Genomic DNA, 22,946 nt, shown 5'->3' with positions numbered 1-22,946 from the left:
ATCGAGATGCATTCTCTGAAAACTCTGAGGACCGCCGGCCCGGGAGTGTTCCGGGGGTTTAAAAATGCAGGAGCCCTGACAAGAGTCGGAGCTGCCAGGAGCGTTTTGTCCGGGACGCGGCAAGATGTCTCTCTGCCCCGTCGGGTCACGGCATCACCTCGCGCCCGCAGAACCCTTCATATCCAGCCCGGTCCTGGCGTGGATCAAGAACGCGCAAAGTAGGTCATCACGGGCCGACACACTTGTGCGGTCATAAATAATACTTTGTGTGTTCAAGAATATAAGCCGAACTTGAGTAATTTCATCAGCTGCAGGAAGTACTGAGTAAGCCACGGATCAACATCGTTGATGGGACTAGGCATACAATACTGTATAAATATGTACTAATCAATAAATGATTATTATGCATAACATTGAAGGTCCAGTGTCATGAAAGGGATGATTTTTAGTATATCATTAATGAAAAAACGGCAGCCGGTATGGACCTGTATGTATTTTCACAACCAAAGATGATTTTGACCTATGCGCCTTTCAGTGACTCCCGCCATGAAAATCCTCTCGAGGGATTTGTTTTCGGAAGTGACGTACGGGGCGGGACCGCCCTCAAGTGGACTCGTTTGATCGGAGGTGGATCGGGTGGGGAGTTGGTTTGGCCGTGATCCGCATATCATCTAAATATGGCTTGAAACGATAGGGTAATATTTCCCCGGTCACTTCACTCGGTTGCGTGATGTTCTCTTCTTCGAAAAGAGTTTCCGCGTCAGAGGGGGCGCGTTCGTCACGCATAGTAGGTGGCACAGCGTGTTTTCAACGGGGAATGTCGGGGTGTGACGTCAGAGGCAGGAGATCCAGCCAATATGGGGACCGCTTGAATGTCGAATGACACAGGTTATATGTATTTTTCATTTCAATATCTATTTTAGAACGTTTATAGGGATGACACTTGGGCTTTAAATGACATGGTAATAGAAAACGATGTTTCTGTACACTGCTGTGCAAAAACGTCACATCCGTCCATCCATTTTCTACACCGCTTATCCTCACTCGGGTCACGGGCGTGCTGGAGAGTGTCCCAGTTTTCTTCGGGTGAGAGATGAGGTCCACCGAGAACTTGTTGCCAGCCTGTTAAAGATTCTTCATGATTACGGAGCGTCTTGCCGGCCTGTATCTCACTGGAGTAGTTCCACGCCTGTCCTCAGCATATCTCCATATTCAGAAAGAAAACTGGCGCAATCTGTCATCAGATGACAATCTTTAAAGCGGTGTTTACTTGAGGCTCGGAATTAATCATTAATACGCGTTGAGACCTTGAAACAGAGCGGAAAGTAGAGGAAAACATTCGCTTCGGAAAATGGATTATCTTGATTCCTGAGGCTTTAGATTTTTTTTTTTTGTATTGTTCGACATTTAAATAGTTTCTATAAAAATCTAGAAAAGCTAATCGTAAAACCAGAATGAAAAAGTCGGTCATCCGGGGGGGGGGATCAGAGTAGAGCTGCTGCACCTTTACATTGAGAGGAGACAGATGAAGTGGTTGGGGCATCTGATTGGGGAGGTCTTCCGGGCACATCCCACTGGGAGGAGACCCTGAGGATGACCCAGCAGACGCTGAAGGGACTACATCTCTAAACTGGCCTGGGAACGCCTCTGGATCTCCCCAGAAGAGCTGGATGAAGTGGCTGGGGAGAGGGGAGTCTGGGTGTCCCTGCTAAAGATACTGCCCCCGTGACCTGATAAGTGGTAGAATATGGATGGATGGATGGCTCAACGTAAAACCATCCATTGTCAGTACCGCTTATCCTGTCTAGGGTCACAGGGTACTCGAGCCTACTCCAGCTGACTCCAGGTGAAAGGCAGACTGGTCAACAGTCTGCCCGAGAACATATGGAGACCCAGGCAGATTGACTAAGGGTTGTCTGGTCATGTCTAGGGAGTGAAGAAAAAGATTAACGTAAAACAAAGGCGACTAGTGTTGTGTCACCATCTGAGATGAAAAAATGAAAACAAGAGAACTATCCCAACAACCCGCATATCAAAGGATAGAAATGGGATGGTTGTATCGTACCGTAGAAGTTTTTATATCCCACGGGCAGTCTCCGGGATCTGTTGGTATGCGGTGGTTTTTGAAACTGTGACTTCTTCCTTATTTCACTCTTTCTGGATTTCTGCCGGATTCTTGAACCTGTTTGCTAATCCTCTAAAGTCGATGGCCATCTCCTCAGCGGGTGCATCGTCTCTTTCCAGATTTTGTCCTTCTGCTGGACTTTCCATTGATATTCTGGGACGCAGAATTCTGTGAACAGCTAACCTCCTTAACTAAGGACCTTCGTGGCTAGTTGAAAACATTTATGCATTTTAATCCCAGCTTATAGTTCAAGTAATGTGGAACCTTTGTCACTGCACTGTGACACGATACACCGATTACAGTGATAGACACATCCTCTTCTTTTTCTTTCGGCTTGTCCCATTAGGGGTCGCCACAATGTGCCATCTTTTTCCATCTAAGTCTATCTCGTGGATCTTCCTCTCAAACACCCAGTGTCCTCTTGTCCTCCCTCACCACATCCATCAACCTTTTCTTTGGTCTTCCTCTCGCTCTCTTTTTCTAGGCAGCTCCATCCTCAGCACTCTTCTGCCAATATACTCACTCTCTCGCCTCTGGACATGTCCGAACCATCGAAGTCTACACTCTCAAACCTTGTCTCCAAAAGATCCAACTTTGGCTGTCCCTCTAATGAGCTCATTTCTAATCCCGAGCGAGAACCTCAACACCTTCATTTCTGCCACCTCCAGTTCTGCTTCCTGTTGTCTCTTCAGTGCCACCATCTCCAATCCGTACATCATGGCCGGCCTCACCACTGTTTTATAAACTTTGCCCTTCATCCTAGCGGAGACTCTTCTGTCACATAGAACACCAGACACCTTCCGCCAACTGATCCATCCCGCTTGGACCCGTTTCTTCACTTCCTGACCACACTCACCATTGCTCTGTATTGTATTATTCTATATTGTTTTACTTCGGCTAATCATCATTCCTCTCCTCTCCGAGTGCGTGCCTCCATCTTTCTAATATTCCCCTGCCTTATCCCTGCTTTCATTGCAGGTCAAGATATCATCTCCGAACATCATGGTCCAAGGGGATTCCATTCTAACCTCATCTGTCGGCCAATCCATTACCACTGCAAACAGAAAGGGGCTCAGCGTGGAACCCTGATGCAGCCCCACCTCCATCTTAAATTCTTCTGAAACACCTACGGCACATCCGAGCTCGATTTAACGCTTATGTACAATATAGTTTGACTTTTTAAACTAAATAAAACGAACCTTTATGTTGTTCCTGTATATACTTCGCACTTTTGGCCAGCATTTCAGGACCTGTTGTGTGCAAATGTATGCTTTTGGCCCTCGCATCGTTCAGGGTGTGTCGGTGACTCCATTGTGTGTATTTTGTTTTGTGTTGGCAGAAGTAGGCTGATGTCCAGTATGGAAGACCTACTTTTCTACGCTATCACCGACGGCAAAGAGATGATCACCCTCTCACAGTTCATATCAGTGAGTCAACAGCACACTCACGTTGCCGGCGTCACACTGGTTTGACTTTCCATACACAGGCGCATGTGCCCCTGCTGTCGCTCGTGTTGCCCAAACACGTCTCTGACTTCTCAAACTTCTGGAGAGATTTCAGAGCCCAGTGGCGAGAGCAGGAAATTCGCTCCAAGTTGAAACAAAAGTCACGTGGTCTCAAAGTTTCTTGTGGATAGAAGTTGCGACCCACAAAAAGAAGATCATTAAAGCAAACTGTCTTTATTGACCGTATGCCACAAAATCAAAAAGACACTTAATTGAAAGTAACTGAATAACAGGCAGCTGGTAAAGCGTTGGCCTCACAGTTCTGCCTGCGTGGGTTTTCCTCCGGGCACTCCGGTTTCCTCCCACGTCCCCAAAAACACGCTACATTAATTGGACACGCTAAATTTCCCCTAGGTGTGATTGTAAGTGCGGCTGTTTGTCTCAATGTGCCCTGCGATTGGCTGGCAACCAGTTCAGGGTGTACCCCGCCTCCTGCCAATCGACAGCAGGGATTGGCTCCAGCACTCCCCGCGACCCTTGTGAGGATAAGCGGCTAAGAAAATGGATGGATGGATGAGACAAACAAACTTATCAGGATACAAGTTACATGTCACGTTATTATTTTTAGGAGCATGTAAGTTTTTGTTGTTTCTGTGGAATGCAGGTCACCCTTTGACTTCATTCATCACATTACATCGAGACCAGACATCTGGTGAACCGTGTTTGTGGTAACTTAACCCTCAAATTACCAAAAAGTATTTATTGTGCCAAAGTGGCTCATTTGAGAACAATGCGTATCTAAAAAAAAAAAAAAAGAAAAGAAACCGTCTGTCGCAGCAGAGAGGTTAAGGTGTGGCCGCAACCGCTTCCGTGTACGTTCAGTGGAGACGACTCCGTCCTCTTTTTTTTTTTTTTTTTTTTCCCCAATCAAAGTTAATGAATGTGAGTTTGTGTAAAACCAGGGGTCATTTATTTAAATATTGGTATTTGTATTGAATACGAGCTGACAAGATCGATGGATTTCGGCAAAAGGTTAAAGTGTGGCCGAACACGCTTCCGCGTTCGCGAGCCGGTAACCCGTCGCTATGTGGGATTTATTCCTGATTGAGAGCAGATCCAGCAACAAAGTATTTGTGTGCGTCCAGACTCTTGTACACTTTTGACGACTTACTCACCAGATCCATGTGTAGATCCAGTTGTCCAAGACAAGCGGAAGCAAATTAACAGTCCAATTTCTCATCGGCAAATACATCAACTTCCGCATTAAATATGGGTCCTCGATGCCGAGTTTATCTAATTTTTCCACGTATTTTGGTTTATTTTCTCCTTCTAAATGTGTAGCAGAATCAGACAAGTCTCTGGATGTCGTGCTATAAGACATTTTTGTGTCTCCAACCGACCTAGCATTGAACAATGCTTTGCTAGACAGCCAATATGGCGACGTAAACAAACGTCACATGATTTTATGACGTAGGTGCACGAGCTCTATACCTTCGAGATGTGTGCCATGTGTACACACGTGGTACCTTCGTTTATTTTCTCCTTCTAAATGTGTAACGGTATCAGACAAGACTCTAGGCGTTGTGCTACAAGACATTTTTGTGTCTCCAACCGACTTAGCATTGAGCAATGCTTTGCTAAACCGGCAATATGGCGACGTAAACAAAAAGTCACGTGATTTTATCACGCATGTGCACGAGCTCCATGCCTTAGAGAAGTGTCCCATGCGTACACACGTGGTTTGTTCGTGCTTCACAGATGACTACACAAGTTTGTAGAAGTGACACAGGTAGAAATTGTTCGTAGAACTAGCGGTGGCGAAATTAAGCACAGCAAACGCTCGGCATCAATATTTGCGCAGTCGGACGTGCGTTCTTGTCTGTTTCGATCTGTTGCTGCATAAACATTTAAAAAAAAAATCCATGTGCCGTGCGTGGAGATGGAATATTTGCTCATTTGTAAATCATTAGAAATTCTGTATGAGGTATATTACGAACACATGCAAAGATAGACCCCAAGTGGTGCCGAGGCGTATTGATTTTTGCCCTGGGTGAAATTTTTTTGCTGCAAGAAAATATCCGTCAGCAGGGTCCGTCTTCTCAAGGAAGCGTTTCACTCGTCACTTCACATTGCTGGAATTGATGAATGAACAAAAGACATATTTCTGTCTATTCATATTTTTAAAACGCGAGTTTTAAGACCGATCAGGCACAGCACATTTCTCATTTGTCACAACACGACATTCGACTTTGTCTCTGCGCAGGCTTTGAGGAAAACGGGCCTATGGACTTCTGACCCTCGGCTGCGCGACTGCATGCGTCAGATTCGCCAATTCACACTCGAGTCACAGGGGCCAGTCATGATGGACAAAGCGCTCTTCCGAAGGTATTAAAAGCTTCTTGCCTGCGCCGCAATGCGCTCACGTGCTCACGGGCGGCACGATACCGGCAGTGAACCCGCACTGCTTCTATCGCCGCAGCTGCTTTCTTCTTTCAAGCCGTCACTCATTCAGAGGGTAAACATCGAGAGGAAACGAACGAGTTGAGTCAAGGTGGAACGGTGGGTGACTGGTTAGCATATCTGCCTCACAGGTTCAAATCCCAGCCTGGCCTGTGTGGAGTTTGCGTGTTCTCCTTTGTGCCTGCGTGGCTTTCCAATGGGTACTCCAGTTTCCTCCCACATTCCAGAAACAGGCATGCCATGTTGAGTGAAGAAGCCAAACTGCCTGGAGCTGTGAATGTTCATACGTGCCCTGTGATTGGCCGGCAATCGTTCAGGGCGTGCCCCGCCTCCTGCCTAAAGTTAGCCGGGATGGGCGCCAGCAGGCCCGCAACCGGTGTGAGCACACGTGCCGCACAATATGAACGGACGGATGGAGCGAAGCCGCGCATCTTTCGAGATTTTGACGCTGATATCCAGAAAGTGCTCGGGTGCTATTTGAGCTGCAGGGGCTGACACAGACGCACGTTTTCCAGGCGACAGCTGTCACCGGGCACTCTTCACGCGCACACGTGCAAAGCAAAGAGCTGGTGCAGGAAGACTCGAGTGCCTTCGAGGCCTGTGAAGGGCCCAAGGAACCTCAACAGTCCCTATGCTGATTCCCCGACAGATTCTTTCCTGAAAAAATCCTTGTTTACGTTAGATTTTAGAAAATGGGCAGCACAGTGGCTCAGCTGGTAAAGCGTTGGCCTCACAGTTCTGAGGTCCCGGGTTCCATCCCGGACCCGCCTGTGTGGAGTTTGCATGTTCACCCCTGTGCCTGCGTGGGGTTTCCTCCGAGAACTCCGGTTTCTTCCCGCATTCCAATTAATTGGACACTCTAAATTGCCCCTAGGTGTGATTGCGAGTGCGCCTGTTTGTCTCCATGTGCCCTGCGATTGGCTGGCGACCAGTTCAGGGTGTACCCCGCCTACTGCCCGTTGACAGCTGGGAGAGGCCCCAGCACTACCCGTGACCCTTGTGAGGATAAGCGGTGAAGAAAATGGACGGACGGATTTTAGAAAATGACCCACATAAAATAATTTAAGCCCTCTCTACTTTCTTCTTCTTCTGGTACCCTGACGCTAGAATCTTATTGGACTATGGGTCTGCAGATTTCTTTTTGGGGGGGGTTGGGGGTCTGAGTTCAGTTGTTACTGTAAATTGGAAGCATCCCTTGGAGGAAGATACTGGAAAGGGTGGAAGACAGAACTTGAAAATAATGCCCCCCCCCCCTCCCCCCACATCTACAGTGGGATGCAAATGGTGCCATATCCTCACTTGCGAATGTTTGCCAATTTGGCAGCCCAGTCTGCACCGGCGGCGCAAGGCGGCGTCTTCGGACATGTGCCTGGCGATGGCGGAAAGTCGCTCCGGATTCACGCCCGCTCAGTCTAAGTCTTGATGCGCTTTGGTGGAATTTGATTGGGGCACAGGCGAACAGATACCGAGATTTGCAGTCAGTCACCAGCTCGTTGTGTATTTAATGAGGGTAGCTACACGCCATTTTCTGTTGCCGTGATATTCTCACGCACAGATTGCTGTGACTACGCATCCTCCCTTCCGCTACGAATCGGGGAATATGCGGCGGCGCCGCTTTGATTGGCTGTCAACACTCCCACGGTGGCGCAGTCCGCCCACCCCCAGATATTTCAGGCTGGGCCGGTTTACGGAATGACCGACACCACTCTAACCCTCCACTGGTGCACGGTTGCACCACCCGCTGTTCCCAAAATAGTCTCAAGTGTTTTTTTTTGCGTTTTCCCCCTTTAATTACAAATCTATTATCTTCCCACAGGTGTGTAGGTAACAACATCATGCTGCTGACTAAGGCCTTCCGAAAAATGTTCATCATCCCAGACTTTCACGTGTTCACTCAGAAGATTGATGAAATATACCACAGTGCACGACAGCAAGATGGAGGACAAGTAACAGACGTTCCGCTTTCAGTATTTAGTAATGTGGTACCTTGACTTACAAGTTTGATTTGTTCCGTAACCCGGCTATGATATTAAAATGAATCGAAGTGGGCGGCACGGTGGAGCAGCTGTAAAGCGTTGGCCTCACAGTTCTGAGGACCCAGGTTCAATCCCTGTGTGGAGTTTACATGTTCTCCCCGTGCCTGCGTGGGTTTTCTCCGGGCACTCCGTTTTCTTCCCGCATCCCAAAAACATGCAACATTAACCATCTGTCAACCAAGTTCCAGGTCAAGGGGGCCCTAATGTACCATGTGTAAAAATGCAACACGGGTCAACACAGGGTATTAACCCATTCATGGGCAGGGTGGCAATTTTTTGCCTTATTGAGATAAATGTGTCCTAACAGGCCACAATCAAGGAAATACTTCTTTTTCGACAAAGGGCAAAAAAGATGTAAACGAAACTGGGACGGGTATGTTATCAGTCCTAATGTACCATGTGCAAAAATGCAACATGGGCCAACAGAGGGTTAATTAGACACTCTAAATTGCCCCTAGGTGTGATCATGAGTGCGGTTGTTTATCTCGACGTGCCCTGCGATTGGCCTGGCGACCAGTTCGGGGTCCTCCAGCCCGTTGACAGCTGGGATGGGTTCCAGCACCTCCCGCGACCCTTGTGTGAATAAGCGGCTCAGAAAACGCACGGATGGATGGACGGATGAATTGGAATGCCATTTTGTTCAATCTGTCCATCTCAGCAATCAAAATTAAGCATTTTTGTCGTTTGAAAAGTCATTTTTAACACATGGGAAAAACACATGCAAGGGTACCTAATGTTGTGGTTGGCGAATGTACAGTTGAGACAAAGTACATTGGGTACCTTCCAGGTGGGCTCACTTCATTGTTCTGGTCTTCATGCAGGTAGCGGATTACATTCCTCAACTTGCAAAGTTCAGCCCTGACCTTTGGGGCGCGTCTCTGTGCACCATTGACGGACAAAGGTACGCATCATTTTAGAAACGCGCGGGTCCAATTCCGTCATCATCCGGCATCTGCGCCATCTCAACTCTTCCGTGTTTCCCCGCCGACGTCCGCCCAGACACTCGGCGGGTGACACCAAGGTTCCCTTCTGTCTGCAGTCGTGCATCAAGCCGCTGGAGTACGCCATCGCTGTCCACGAGCTCGGCGGCGAGCACGTCCACCGATTCGTGGGCAAGGAGCCCAGCGGATTCAGGTTCAACAAACTGTCCCTGAATGAGGAAGGTGAACGAGATTCTACACTGACTAAATCTTTCTTTTAGAATTTAAGGTTGTCTTTCAAATGTTGCAGTGGATTTGGGTCCATTCTCTCGGGACTGCACTGTGAAAGAGCAAGGCAAAAAAAGGACAGATCTGGTATTTTGGTGTACCGGATAACTTTTAACAATGTAAACACACAACAAAAAAAAGAAAAAAGAAAAGAATCTGACAGCAAGTAGCAAACAGTCCAAACCAAGAATGTAGCAAACCAGGTTTGAAGTTTTCACCCAAGCGTGATCCTTCATTATTACATCACAAATGAAGAATGCGTTCAAATAAGTGGCTACGAAGTACTACTTTTGATCGCAGTAACATAACGGCAGGGGGCTGTTATATTACTGGCTGATAACACGTTTTTTTTTTTTTTTGTTTTTTTTTTTTTTGCACAGATAAGCCCCACAACCCAATGGTGAATGCCGGGGCCATCGTTATCAGCTCTTTGATAAAGGTAAACGCCGCAGGCATCTCGCCAGTAATGGACGATGCCGTTTTTATTTTACCAGATACACCGTCAATCTGACTACAGTAATTCCCGGCCTACTGAGCGCACCTGGTTATAAGCCTCACCGAGTACATTTGTAAAGGAAATACCATTTGGCGCATGCGTAAGCCGCAGCTGTGTAAAAGCCGCAAGCGCCCACACTGAAACCCACATTCAAACACGAGATATTTACAAAGAAAGACGGTACACAGCGCTGCGCTAACGCTAGCGCTAACGCTCGCGCCGCACTAGTGCTAATGCTAACAGAGCCGGTGTGACGGTGTGAGCGCTCCCCCGTGCTGAAAAGTCTCCTTGTGAATAATGTGCACACGTTACTAACAGGGGAACTCTGGGTACATACAGTAGCAAACGATTCCTGGGAAATCCCCCGGTCTCATAGTTCCCCTTCTTCTACATCAGTGGTTCCCAAAGTCAACCTGGGCCCGGACCCCCAGTGAGTCATTCAAAAAGCTCCCGGACCCCCAACCTCAACTTTCGCCAGTAATGTAGTGCTGGACACAGCTATGCCATTCTGGTGCAATGAAATACTCAATTTGAGTGGCTCACGTGCTCTTGCTTTTTATTTTTGCACAATAAATCAAAACGTGGTTCGACACTGGAAAGGGCAATTCTCACATCATGATTAGCTTCCAGATGATTTGGTTTTTTCATCTTCACATCTAATAGAGTTGAAAACCCCGGCTCACACTTGTGAAAAACGTTTTATCATTACTCTGTCTCGGACATCGTGTCGCGGACCCCCTGGAAAGACGTTTTGTCCCCCCCTGGGGATCCGTGGACCCCACTTTGGGAACCACTGTTCTACATAGAGGTAGCTAACACACGTTATATCCTAACCCTAACGCTAACCTAACCTTAAAACAAAAGTTGCTAAAAAGATAAACACATATATGTACGTTCGCTGTGTTCTGAGACGTCCATAGCGAACACGAACGCTCGGCGACAAGTTGTCGAACGGCACATGTTGAAGCGTGGATGGGGATTTTTCAAACTGGCCGGAAGTTTACAAAATATACGCGCATGTGCATTAATCACAAGGAGACTTTTCAGCACCGGGAGCGCTCAGACCGTCACACCGGTAAATATCATTGAGACACGCCAGTAACACAGAAGCAACACGCTAGCGCAGCGCTAACAGGGCCGGTAAAAGTCACTTCCTCAGCACATATATTCCGCCGGTGTCATTCTTACCTTTTCCGCTCGAGTGCCCCCTTATGGCTGTAAGAAAAAATGCTCACCGTATAAACCGCAGGGTTGCAAACATGTGAAGAAAGTCACGGCTTGTAGGCCAGAAATTACAATACTGTAATAGTAAGTTTCTTTCGGCTTGTCCCTTTCGGGGTCGCCACAGCGTGTCATCTCCTTCCTGACGCAACCCTTCTCAGGGAGTGGAGGCCCCAGTGGGATACGAACCCACAACCCCTGGTTTATCAAACCAGTGCTCTAACCACTGAGCTACAGGGCCTCTTACATTACAATACTGTAATGAAGGGCATGAGAGATACAGTTAGCATCCTTCCATTTTCTGATCTGCTTATCCTCACAAGGGTCACGGGGTCATCAGGCAGGAGGTGGGGTACACCCTGAATTGGTTGCCAGCCAACCGGAGGTCACATAGAAATAAACAAGCGTTCGCACTCACAATGACACCTAAGGGCAATTTAGAGTCTCCAATTAATTAGTTAGCGTGGATCCTATAAGGGAAATGCAAATTTCCACTCAACTATGAATCCCCTGACTTTTGAATCTGGATAAAAGTGTGAAAACAGAACATGTCATTGTCACAATTTCACATCACGATTGGATAAACGGAGCAGTCCGCCGTCCAGGAGCATAAAGCAACCCACCACTGAACGAGTCCGGTGAACGAAAGTTCATGAGCTCGTTAAAAATTTGTGTGAATATTAAATGAACTTGGTTCGTTTCTGCCTGATGAACGTAATTGAGAACGTGCTCGTTCTGGCGTCAAAGAACGGTTTCATTTTTCATTTCATTTCACCCGGGTTCGATCCCGCCCCTGCCTGTGTGGTTATCATGTCATCCCCCGTCCCTGCGTGGCTTTTCGCCGGGCACTCCGGTTTCCTCCCTCATCCCCAAAACATGCAACATTAATTGGACACTCTAAATTGCCCCTAGGTGTGACTGTGAGTTTGGCTGTCAACCAGTTCAGGGTGCACCCCGCCCTCCTGCCCGTTGACAGCTGGGATAGGCTCGAGCACTCCCAGTGACCCTCGTGGGGATAAGCGGCAAAGAAAATGGATGGATGGATGGATATAGTTAGAACTGGTAGGAATGCAGAGTTATCATTGTTCTTTCACCATCGTTCCCATCATACCATGTTGCATATTTCCGTTTGCACATTCAGGACAAAAGTTTTTGTTTGAATTTATCATTTAAAAAAAAAAAAAAAAGACAATTTTATCGAGATGTCTTTGCTCAGGTTTTTGAGGTAGTAGCGTGAAAGCTGCACCTGGCTGTGAACTGAATGTGTGGGGAAAATAGGTAAAGAAAATGTCAGTATTTGAAGCGTACTGAGAGGATCAAAAAGAACAATGAACGAGTGAACCAGTGAACTCGTTTATGAGTATAACGAGAGATCATGTGATCATCCAGAAAATTTCATAAAAGCACTCTGGCGTCGACCCAGATGACCAAATTGTGCGCGTGAAACAGATTATTCAGCCAAAACGGTCTGCACACTCACTTGTATGTATTTAGTCTGTCGAGTGATCTGATGGTGGGTGCAAATGTCGGACTTTGAACGCCGCAGTTTGACAAGATGGACGTCAAACCTGCCCGTAGCGCGGACAAACAATGTGCGTGGGTGTGTTCCACACGTTGAGTTTGGCTTCGCTTTCACAGCTGACTCAAGTAACCCTTTGAAGGCGTGTGTGTTCTGACCAATCAGAGCATCCACAGGAGTGGGCGTGTCACGTTTGTCCTTGTTGCTTGACACTCATTGACTTGCTTGACACTATATTTAGTGAGGCAGTCGTGCTAACTGTTTGCATAATAAAACTTCATAGGGGAGATGCAAAGTGCATGTTTTGCTCATGCGCCAGGATATTAGCTCCAAAACCTTATATGTACAGTGAAGAAAATGAGTATTTAAACACCCTGCTATATTGCAAGTTCTCAAACTTAGAAATCATGGAGGGGTCTGGAATTTTCATCGTAGGTGCACGTCCACTGTGCGAGAGATAATCTGAAAAGAAAAATCCAGTAATCACAATGTATGATTATGTAACAATTTATTTGTGTGATACAGGTCCAAATAAGTATTTGAACACCTGTCTATCAGCTACAATTCTGACCCTCAAAGACCTGTTAGTCCACCTTTAAAAGTCCACCTCCACTCCACGTAATATCCTGAATCAGATGCTCCTGTGTGAGGTCATTAGCTGCATAAAGACACCTGTCCACCCCATGCAATCGGTAAGACTAAAAACTTGCAACATGGCCAAGACCTGTCCAAAGACAAAGGGAGACAAAATTGTACAACTCCACACGGCTGGAAAGGGCTATGGAAAAATTGCCAAGCACCCAGGTGAAAAAAGGTCCACTGTTGGAGCAATCAGAAAATAGAAGCTAAACATGACGATCAAACTCGAAGTGACTGCGACAAGGTGACACACTAAGACGTCATGGTTTGAAATCATGCACGGCACGGAAGGTTCCCCTGCTTATACCGGCACATGCCAAGGCCCGTCTTAAATCAGCCCATGACCATTTGGATGATGAGCGTATTCAAGGGAGAAGGTTTTGTGGTCAGATGAGACCAAAATGGAACTTTTTGGTCATAATTCCATAGTTCCATCCCAAGAACACCATCCCTACTGTGAAGCATGGGGGTGGTAGCATCATGCTTTGGGGGTGTTTTTTTGCACATGGGACAAGAGGACGACTGCACTGTTTTAAGGAGAGGATGACCGCGGCCATGTATTGTGAGATTTTGGGGAACAACCTCTTTCCCTCAGTCAGAGCATTGAAGATGGGTCGTGGCCGGGTCTTTCAACATGACAATGACCCGAAGCACACAGCCAGGAAAACCAATGAGTGGCTCTGTAAAAATCACATCAAGGTTCTGGCGTGCTCTAGCCAGTCTCCAGACAAAAACCCAATAGAAAGTCTTTGGAGGGAGCTGAAAATCCGTGTTTCTCATCAACAGCCCAGAAACCCGTCTGATCTAGAGAAGATCTGTGTGGAGGAGTGGGCCAAAATCCCTACTGCAGTGTGTGCAAACCTGGTGAACAGCTACAGTAAACGTTTGACCTCTGTAATCGCAAACAAAGGCTACCGTACCAAATATTAACATTGGTTTTCTCAGGTGTTGAAATACTTATTTGCAGCTGTATCACACAAATAAATCATTAAAAAAATCATATATTGTAATTTCTGGATTTTTCTTTTTTGATTATGTCTCTCACAGCGGACATGCACCGACAATGAAAATTTCAGACCCCTCCGTGATTTGTAAGTGGGAGAATATAGCAGGGTGTTCAAATACTTATTTTCTTCACTGTATATATATGGCGAGTGAGTGAGTGAGTGTACGAGAAGAGAGTTAGGGATGGATAGAAAATGGAAAACTGTAAAATTGACAGTGATATGTCATAATTTTGACTGAATGATGTCATCTTTTTATACTTTTGCAGTTTATATCGATCATGACATAATGTGACCCGTCAAAATACTCAAACACTGCCACCTGTAGGGCTGATAGATGTCCTTGGCGCTACCTACTGTCACAAAGTTGTCATGTTTGTCTTCTGCTTTTTCCAGCCTGACTCAAATAAAGCTGAGCGGTTCGACTACGTGAGTCCATTTTTTGTTTGTTTGTTTTTCATTTCAAATATAGACTTGTTTCCAATTTCCCAAATTGGCCATCGCCTTCACATGGTTCGCAGGTAATGGAGTTTTTGAAGCGTACGGCCGGAACCGAGTATGTCGGCTTCAGCAATGCAACGTGCGTAGAAGAAGCTGCTACTTTTATTTTATATTTTATTTTTCATTTTATTTTATTTTACTCAGACCTGTGATGTGCTCACAGGTTCCAATCAGAGAGGGAGACAGGCGACAGGAATTATGCAATTGGTTATTACCTCAAGGAAAAAAAGGTAACTTTTGTTTTGTGTGTAGTTTTTTTTTTTTTTTTTTTTTTGGGGGGGGGGGGGAATAAATACTGCAATACTGTTTTCAGGAAGTGCCAATGAAGTCTGCCTGATGTGAAAATGTTTGACTTTTAGTGCTTCCCTGAGAACGCTGACATGACTGCTGCCCTTGACTTCTACTTCCAGGTGAGGTTTCTGACTCAAAGGCTACATTTTTGTGACGAGCATAATTTCAGCATGATATGTGATGGAACGACGTACAGAGGCAGATGGTCGCTTGCACTGCTGTGGACGTGAACATAGCCTGGTTTGGTCTTGTCCAATCAAAGGGGCTCGTTTCATTCTCTTTAAATGCTGCATGCTAGTCAAGCACTCTGACAGTAAGACAGAAGAGAAGAAGAATCTGGTTTTAGCAAGTCTATGAGGTCAAGTGTGCAAAGTACGTTATTACGCCTTCTTCTTCTTCCTTTCCTTTCGGCTTGTCCTGTTAGGGGTCGCCACAGCGTATCATCTTTTCCATCTAAGCCTATCTCGTGCATCTTCCTCCCTAACACCCTCAGTCCTCATGTCCTCCCTCACAACATCAATCAACCTTCCCTTGGGTCTTCCTCTCGCTGTTCTTGCCTGGCAGCTCCATCCTCAGCACCCTTCTACCAATATCCTCACTCTCTCACCTCTGAACATGTCCAAACCATCGAAGTCTGCTCTCTTGAACCCTATCTGCAAAACATCCAACTTTGGTTGTCCCTCTTTGGAGCTCATTTCTAATCCTATCCAAGCTGCTCACTCCGAGCGAGAACCTCAACATCTTCATTTCTGCCACCTCCAGTTCTGCTTCCTGTTGTTTCTTCAGTGCCACCTTCTGTAATCCGTACATCATTGCCGACCTCACCACAGTTTTAGAAACTTTCCCCTTCATCCTGGCCGAGACTCTTCTGTCACATAGAACACCAGACACCTTCCGCCAACTGTTCCACCTCGCTTGGACCAGTTTCTTCACTTCCTTACCACACTCTCCATTGCTCTGTATTGTTGACCCCAAGTATTTGAAGTCGTCCACCCTTGGTATCTCTTATCCCTGGAGCTTCACACTTCCTCCTCCGTCCCTCACAGTCATGCACATATATTCTGTTTTACTTCGGAGTATGTTATTATACCATGGGGGCATAATTTAAGGTTTCCTTGGGGAGAGATCACAGATCAGTCCTGTGAAGATGCCACTTGGAGACCCCACCCCCTTCTTCCATCCCTGATCATTCATGTGCTCTCGTCCTGACCAACGGGACGAGCTGTACAGCGTTGCCCTCACTGTTCTGAGGACTGGGGTTTGAATCCCGACCCTGCCTGTGTAGGGTTTGCATGGTCTTCCCATACTTGTGTGGGTTTTCTCCGGGCTTTCTGGTTTCCTCCCACATCCCAAAAACATGCATTCATTGGAGACTTTAAATTGCCCCTTGGTGTGACTGTGAGTACAGCTGTGCCACCATGCCGCTAACAATAATAATAATAATAATAATAATAACAGTTTGTGACCTGTGCTATTTTTGGAACGTGCCTTGCGGGCACCTTAAGTGGTCTTCGCGGGCAACCGTGTTGTGACCCCTGGTCTACATTATTACAAGAACTAGAAATATTTTCACTCTATCTGGAGTTGTTCGAGAAGTTCAAGTGTAAAATCAGTCCATGGTTGTTTGGTCTTTAACGACTGCGACCTTTTCATCCCAGCTGTGCTCCATAGAGATGACATGTGAGTCGGGCAGCGTCATGGCCGCCACGCTGGCCAACGGAGGGATTTGTCCAATCACCGGCGACCGTGTGCTGAGCACAGAGGCGGTTCGGAACACGCTGAGTCTCATGCATTCCTGCGGGATGTACGACTTCTCCGGACAGTTCGCCTTCCATGTGAGTCACTCTCTGGAAGGGGTCGCCTACGGCTTGGTTGAATTTCCATCAGATGGAGGTAAGAGATACTTGGTTTGTTTTTTCTGTCCAGGTGGGTTTGCCCGCCAAATCTGGGGTTTCAGGTGCCGTGCTCCTGGTGGTGCCCAACGTCATGGGCATGATGTGCTGGTCCCCTTCTCTGGACCGCCTCGGGAACAGCGTCCGTGGGATTCACTTCTGCCAGGTACGTCGCACTTTCATTGGTCGGGACTTGATTCCAAGAATGATTGAAAGGGTTTTTGGACTTACTAGGAGCTGGTGTCTCATTTTAACTTCCACCATTACGACAACCTTCGACACTTCACCAAGAAGCACGACCCCAGAAGAAGCTTAGATGACGAGCCAGTGAGTTCAGGCCTAAGCTGCATCCGGTCTCAGAACATCATCATTATAATTACATCTCCATCTTTTAGAACAAGTCAGTCATAAACTTGATGTTTGCGGCCTACGGCGGCGACATCTCTGCTCTCAGGAGGTATCAGTCAAGTTCTTGATACGACAAAGAACGTTTTTTTTGTGTATCAAAACTCATTCCAAAATGTTATTTCAAAGACCGTGAGCTGTATAGTTTTTGCTAATTATGAAGATGTTTTATATAGCTATAGTTTTTTTAATGGCAAACAATGTCAGTCTATTCGTTCCATCTGTTCTTGAACTGCAGGTTTGCGCTCTCAACTTTGGACATGGAGCAGAGAGACTACGACTCTCGGACAGCGCTCCACATCGCTGCCTCAGAAGGTGACTCTCTTTAGACTCTTATTTTGAGTTTTTACGCATTTATGTATATGCATACTGTAACTATCGTATTATCGTACGTTTTCTTTTAGGTCATGTAGACGCTGTGATCTTCCTGACTGAGGAATGTAAAGTGAATCCTTTTATCAAGGACAGGTAGCCAGTGTGCAATTTATATTGAATATTCATTAGTATGATACTTACCGTAGTTTCCGGACTATGAGCCGCGACTTTTGGCACACGCTTTCAACCCTGCGGCTTAAGCAATGATGCAGCTAATTTCTGCATTTTTTTTTTCTAACGGCCGCCAGAGGCGCTCGAGCAGAAAAGGTAAGAGTGAGACAGGTGGTATGTATGTATGTGTCGAGGAAGACGCAAGTTTAATCTAACTTTGCATTTTGTGCATGAAGAAAATTAGCATGAACAGGCCCTCATCATGGAAAATGCGAGAAGAAATGCGCATGACGCAGCTTTCACGTTAAAAGCAATCGAGAAGGCCGATAAAGAAGGAAACAGAGCTGCTGCACGTAAACTGGGCATAAATGATCGATGGTGAGATGCTGGAAATGGCAATGGGAAGAACTGGAGCGATGTAAAAAGATGAAAAAAAGCAGGTGGCCTGAACTGGAAACAACAACTTTCTTTCGGGTTGTCCCATTAGGGGTCGCCACAGCGTGTCATCTCAGATGAACGCTCGCATTTGTTCGACACAGTTTTCACGCCGGATGCCCTTCCTGACGCAAACCCTCTCGGGGAGTTGAGGCCCCAGTGAGAAACGAACTCACGACCCCTGCTTTACCAAACCAATGCTCTAACCACTGAGCTAAGGGGTGGCAAGAACGGGAAAACAGTCTTGAAGACTGGTTGAACACACAGAGAGATCAGATGGCCGAAGTGTTTCCAGTGTGCAGCAACTCCCTTTCGACTACGAGGATCAAGTCGCAAATTTTCACAAATTCATTCAAAACAAAGATAGCAGAGAATTCCGTCGGACCAGTCGACATCATAAATATGGATGAGGTACCTCTGGCGTGACCTGCCCCTCACCAGGACTGTCAACAAGAAAGGTGAAGCATCTGTTAGTGCTCTGTTACTACCGTGTCACAGGCACTGTTTGGAAAGAAAAGCTAAGGTATGTGATTAAAACTTTGAAAACTCTATGTACCGTCTTTCTTTGTAAATATCTCGTGTTTCAATGTGGGCACACGCGGCTTATACACAGGTGCGGCTTATGTATGTACAAAATGTTGTTTCCTTTAAAAATGTACTGGGTGAGGCTTATAATCAGGTGCGCTCTATAGTCCGGAAATTTACGGTAATAGAAGAGACGCCAAAAAAGTCTTTGTCTCGAAGTACGCTGTAGCGGTCCATCTGATATCTAACCTGGTGTTCTTTTGGTAGATGGGGAAACACGCCACTGGATGACGCCAGGCAGTTCGGCCATCACGTCATCGCCACCATCCTGCAGCAGTACCAGCACGTGTACACCGACGGCGAGTCGTCGAGCCCCAAAGAGGAGCAGAAGAACCCCGTGGACTCACTAAAGAGCATCAACTGAGGGATCAGAAGAGGGTCACAAGTGAAGCACTCGAGAATTACAAAAGTAAACAAATGATTAATGTGGGATTTTAGGTCGAATCACTTGTCACAATATTAGGTACCCCTGCACACTTTATTGTGACGTAGTAATTAGCATGTGACTCCTCCAGTCAGGAGATCCGGGATCCAATATCTGTTGGAGCATCTCGAGTGTGATGATTTCATGTTCTCCGGGTACTTTATGCATCGCAAAAAGATGCTTTTATTCCGTGGGCGGGAAGGCTCGGATGTGCCCTGCAATTGCTTCGGCTCGAGCTCACCGGTGACACGAGAGACAGCCAGTACGGCAAATGGACGCTTGGACTAAAACATCTGTCTGGTGTTACAAAGATTGCATTTTTTTCATGTTTTCATATCATGCTTAACATTGTAGTTTGGAGTGTTGTAAATGTATACTTTAAAGTATCACAGTCAGCGATTCTCATGGCGGGTCGGGACCAAGAAAAAGGTCACGGACAGCTTGCACAGAAAAATTCTGGGGGTTCTTTATGAGACATATGAGCTCATGTGTCGATATATCAGAAGGAACCCTCAGAATTTTATAGAAATTCTTTAGAAATGTTCTAGAGAACATTTTTAGCAGGGAGGGTACAAGTAGCGAAAAATACTGGCTCTCGTCACACACCAGAAGGAGGTATGCTCAATTAAGACCTTGTGCAATAGTTTGATGTTGTGCGCTATAATAGGAACAGGACACGGAAGTGCACTTTTATTTTGAAAGGCATCAATTTCTCTGTCGTTTATTCTTTTTCATTTTTTTTCAACACTATTGATGGTATCAGGAATTGTGTGTTTAAAAATGTTTATTTTAAGGGTGGAAGATCTGAGAAACACAGGAAGTAGGCTGCTCGTTTTTATTTTGAAGCCACACTTATCGCGCGGCAGGACGAAGTACTTCCTCCTGTTTGCGAGATTCCCGAGTGGAAGCGTTTTGTTCTCGTCCGCATATTTTCATTGTTTTGTTGTAGAATGTGAATATAAGTTAGTTTAAAACGTACGCAAAGCGGGAGTCGTCACAGAGGTGCAGTGTTGAAATGGTTTCATTAATTTCAAACAAACTCGTTACCTCGAGAAGTGGAGACGTCGAGGTCCGTGTGCGTTGTTAGACGACCGTGTTGTTTGTGCGGTGCGAATGACCGTGTTCTTGATATTGCAGATTTTTGAATCTAATTGTGACGAGAAATCTGTGAACAGTCGTGAATGTGTCTCCTTTGTAGTAGAGGTATGTGAGTTTATGCAAGTTTTTTTTTTATATGCTTTTCTTCTGTAAATCACGTTATTTCTTCATGTGATATATTTGCTCCTGTTTGTGAGATTCCTGAGTGTAAGAGTTTTGAAAGTAATCGTGAAGAGAAATCTGTGAACATCCGTGAATGTCTCCTTTATAATACAGATTCCTGAGTGTAACAGAGAGGATTGAACCAAGTTGAGACCAGCCAATGTGTGCGTCTTCATATTCATCTGCTAAAAAAGTACACAACGCAGAGTTAGACCCACTACACTTACACACCATTTCTCATTGTATTCTTTTACATTTTTTGTTTATCCAGTTACTAAAATGTGTTCATGTAGATTAGTCATGGACTGCAGTGTGTCGCGACTTTTGTGCAAATTTTGTAGCGAAGCAAAAAATAATTGGGGTGAAATAGTTGAAGTCTACCTGTTTGGAATTGGGAACTGCTTTGACACTCATCCATCCATGTTCTTTGCTCTTTATCCTCATGAGGGTCGTGGGGAGTGCTGGAGCCTCTCCCAGCCGCCAACGGGCAGGAGGCAGGGTACACCCTGAACTGGTTGCCAGCCAATCGCAGGGCACATTGAGACAGTCGTACTCACAATCACACCTCGGGGCAATTTAGAGTGTCCAATTAATCTTGCATGTTTTTGAGATGTGGGGGGAAACCGGAGTGCCCGGAGAATACCCACGCAAGCACGGGGAGAACATGCAAACTCCACACAGGCGGAGCCGGAATCGAACCCAGGTCCTCAGAACTGTGAGGGCAATGCTTTACCAGCTGCTCCACCGTGCTGCCGCTTTGACATAGGCATCGTAAAAAAAAAAACCCTAATATGTTGGGTGGGGGGTATAGAACTATGATCAAATGGAGGAGAGTGGTCTTTTGTAGTGCAATTTTCCTATACTGCCATTTTTTTCACATTGGAATGATTTTCATCTTCGGTTTCTTAATAAAGTGGTCTCAGAGGCATTTTGGAAATGTAAGTATAGGCAGTTGTGTTTTTAAATATATGATATACATGTTTTCCAGGGCTATTTTTAAAAAGGGTATTTTATTTTTAACTTTAATCAAAGTGGGTCACAACCTGGCAACATTAAGAACATGCGGGTCCAGGGTGACAACGGTTGAGAACCAGCGATTTAAATTATATATTACTATATGACAATCAACTATCTAAGTATATTAACAGAAACAAACATAATAATGAACATAACATACATCAGTAACTGACAATATCTCGGTTATTGGATGTAAGTATATTTTCCATTCAATTACGCAATCAATTAATTGCGGAAGCATTACTGATATGGTCATTGAGCATATTCATATATTATTTGTAGTCATATATGAATAATGAACACTCATATGTGTTTGGGGCAGTTTTACGCCAGATGCCCTTCCTGATCCAGCCCTCTGCATTTATCCGGGCTTGGGACTGGCCTACAGATTGCACTAGCTTGTACTCCCCATAGGGCTGCAGATAGCCAAATAAAGACAATCAAATATACAAAGTCAACACACAAGATACACAATTCACAAACTAACAGGGCTAAGTTAAAGTAAGGGTCCGAATACATGTGAAGATAGATGGACGAACAATTGTGAATATAATTTCTCATTCATCTGCTTCCAATTCAGTAACTGTTCCCGCCTGCAATGAAGAATGTTTTGCTTCTGCTTGCAATGAAGAACGCTTTGCTCTGCTCCAATTCAGTAACTGTTCCTGCCTGAAATGAAGAATGCTTTGCTTCTGCCTGCAATGAAGAATGCTTTGCTCTGCTCCAATACAGTAACTGTTCCTGCCTGCAATGAAGAATGCTTTGCTTCTGCCTGCAACGAAGAATGCTTTGCTCTGCTCTAGATAACGTGGCAGCCGCCTAGCAGGAGATAGCAATAACTAAAACATCTAATCATCAGAACTGTTAGAACCAGGAGCACCTGCTGCCTGTTAAAGAAATGATGACCACGCATGTATTCAGCAATCTTCCACACACAAATGAACAAACAAGTACACTTTGTTTCCAACTATGTTTTGCTCGCCGTCTCCTTTTTGTACCATCCATGTAAATAAGGACCATCTCGAAACTAAATAGAGGTGCTGAGGAGAGGATAATCAGAGTGCAGTGGTGAATGTTACGAGACAGTTCCTCTCCTTGCGAGACTTGAACTGGCGTCTTTGCTTCCTTTTTGTCCAGTTTCATGAAGGTCTAATTGGTAAACCTGACAATAGAAGGAAAAGAGATGAAAGAGATTCAAACCACAATGTCCCTGCAGTGTTTCACACAGCCTGATTGGAGAAAGTTGAAGTTGAGGGTTGTGTCCACGTGTCCAGCGTTCTCTAAGTTCTCACGGTCCTCGTTGTAGTCTTCCAACTTGTAGTCCAATGTCGGCCTCGCTAGCGTTAGCTTATCCTTAGTGTTAGCTAAGAAGAAGAATATTAATACTAAGTAGTTAGGCATCATAATACTGCTCCACATTTAAGGTACTGTACTGTGGAGTATTTAATTTTACGAGTTATCGAACATGTAATTCTGCATATAGTGGCGTGAAAAAGT

At 45.7% G+C, this 22,946-nt stretch overlaps 1 protein-coding gene across 1 annotated transcript; it reads left to right on the top strand.

The window, feature by feature from the left end:
• The first annotated feature begins 6 nt into the window (after positions 1-6).
• LOC133513142 (glutaminase kidney isoform, mitochondrial-like) lies at positions 7-22,799 on the top strand. The gene is made up of 19 exons (XM_061843576.1): positions 7-218; positions 3,465-3,552; positions 5,834-5,955; positions 7,847-7,976; positions 8,888-8,967; positions 9,066-9,229; positions 9,655-9,713; positions 14,550-14,582; positions 14,675-14,733; positions 14,818-14,884; positions 15,014-15,064; positions 16,604-16,780; positions 16,872-17,003; positions 17,072-17,164; positions 17,233-17,294; positions 17,481-17,557; positions 17,647-17,710; positions 18,956-19,157; positions 20,880-22,799. Exons 1-18 carry the CDS (start codon positions 7-9, stop codon positions 19,110-19,112), a joined length of 1,827 nt encoding a protein of 608 aa, XP_061699560.1. The 3' UTR covers positions 19,113-19,157; positions 20,880-22,799.
• Positions 22,800-22,946: the final 147 nt, after the last annotated feature.

Source organism: Syngnathoides biaculeatus, chromosome 2 (assembly GCF_019802595.1).
Source record: "Syngnathoides biaculeatus isolate LvHL_M chromosome 2, ASM1980259v1, whole genome shotgun sequence".
NCBI lineage: Eukaryota > Metazoa > Chordata > Actinopteri > Syngnathiformes > Syngnathidae > Syngnathoides > Syngnathoides biaculeatus.
This window is presented reverse-complemented; position numbering and strand designations above follow the sequence as displayed.

What these genes read in the sequence shown, in the direction of transcription:
- LOC133513142 (XM_061843576.1), top strand. Translation starts at nt 7, where the DNA reads ATGCATTCTCTGAAAACTCTGAGGACCGCCGGCCCGGGAGTGTTCCGG. An exon ending in ATTACCTCAAGGAAAAAAAG is followed by an intron (nt 14,885 to 15,013) that starts GTAACTTTTGTT and finishes TTTGACTTTTAG; the next exon opens with TGCTTCCCTGAGAACGCTGA. An exon ending in GACATCTCTGCTCTCAGGAG is followed by an intron (nt 17,295 to 17,480) that starts GTATCAGTCAAG and finishes CTTGAACTGCAG; the next exon opens with GTTTGCGCTCTCAACTTTGG.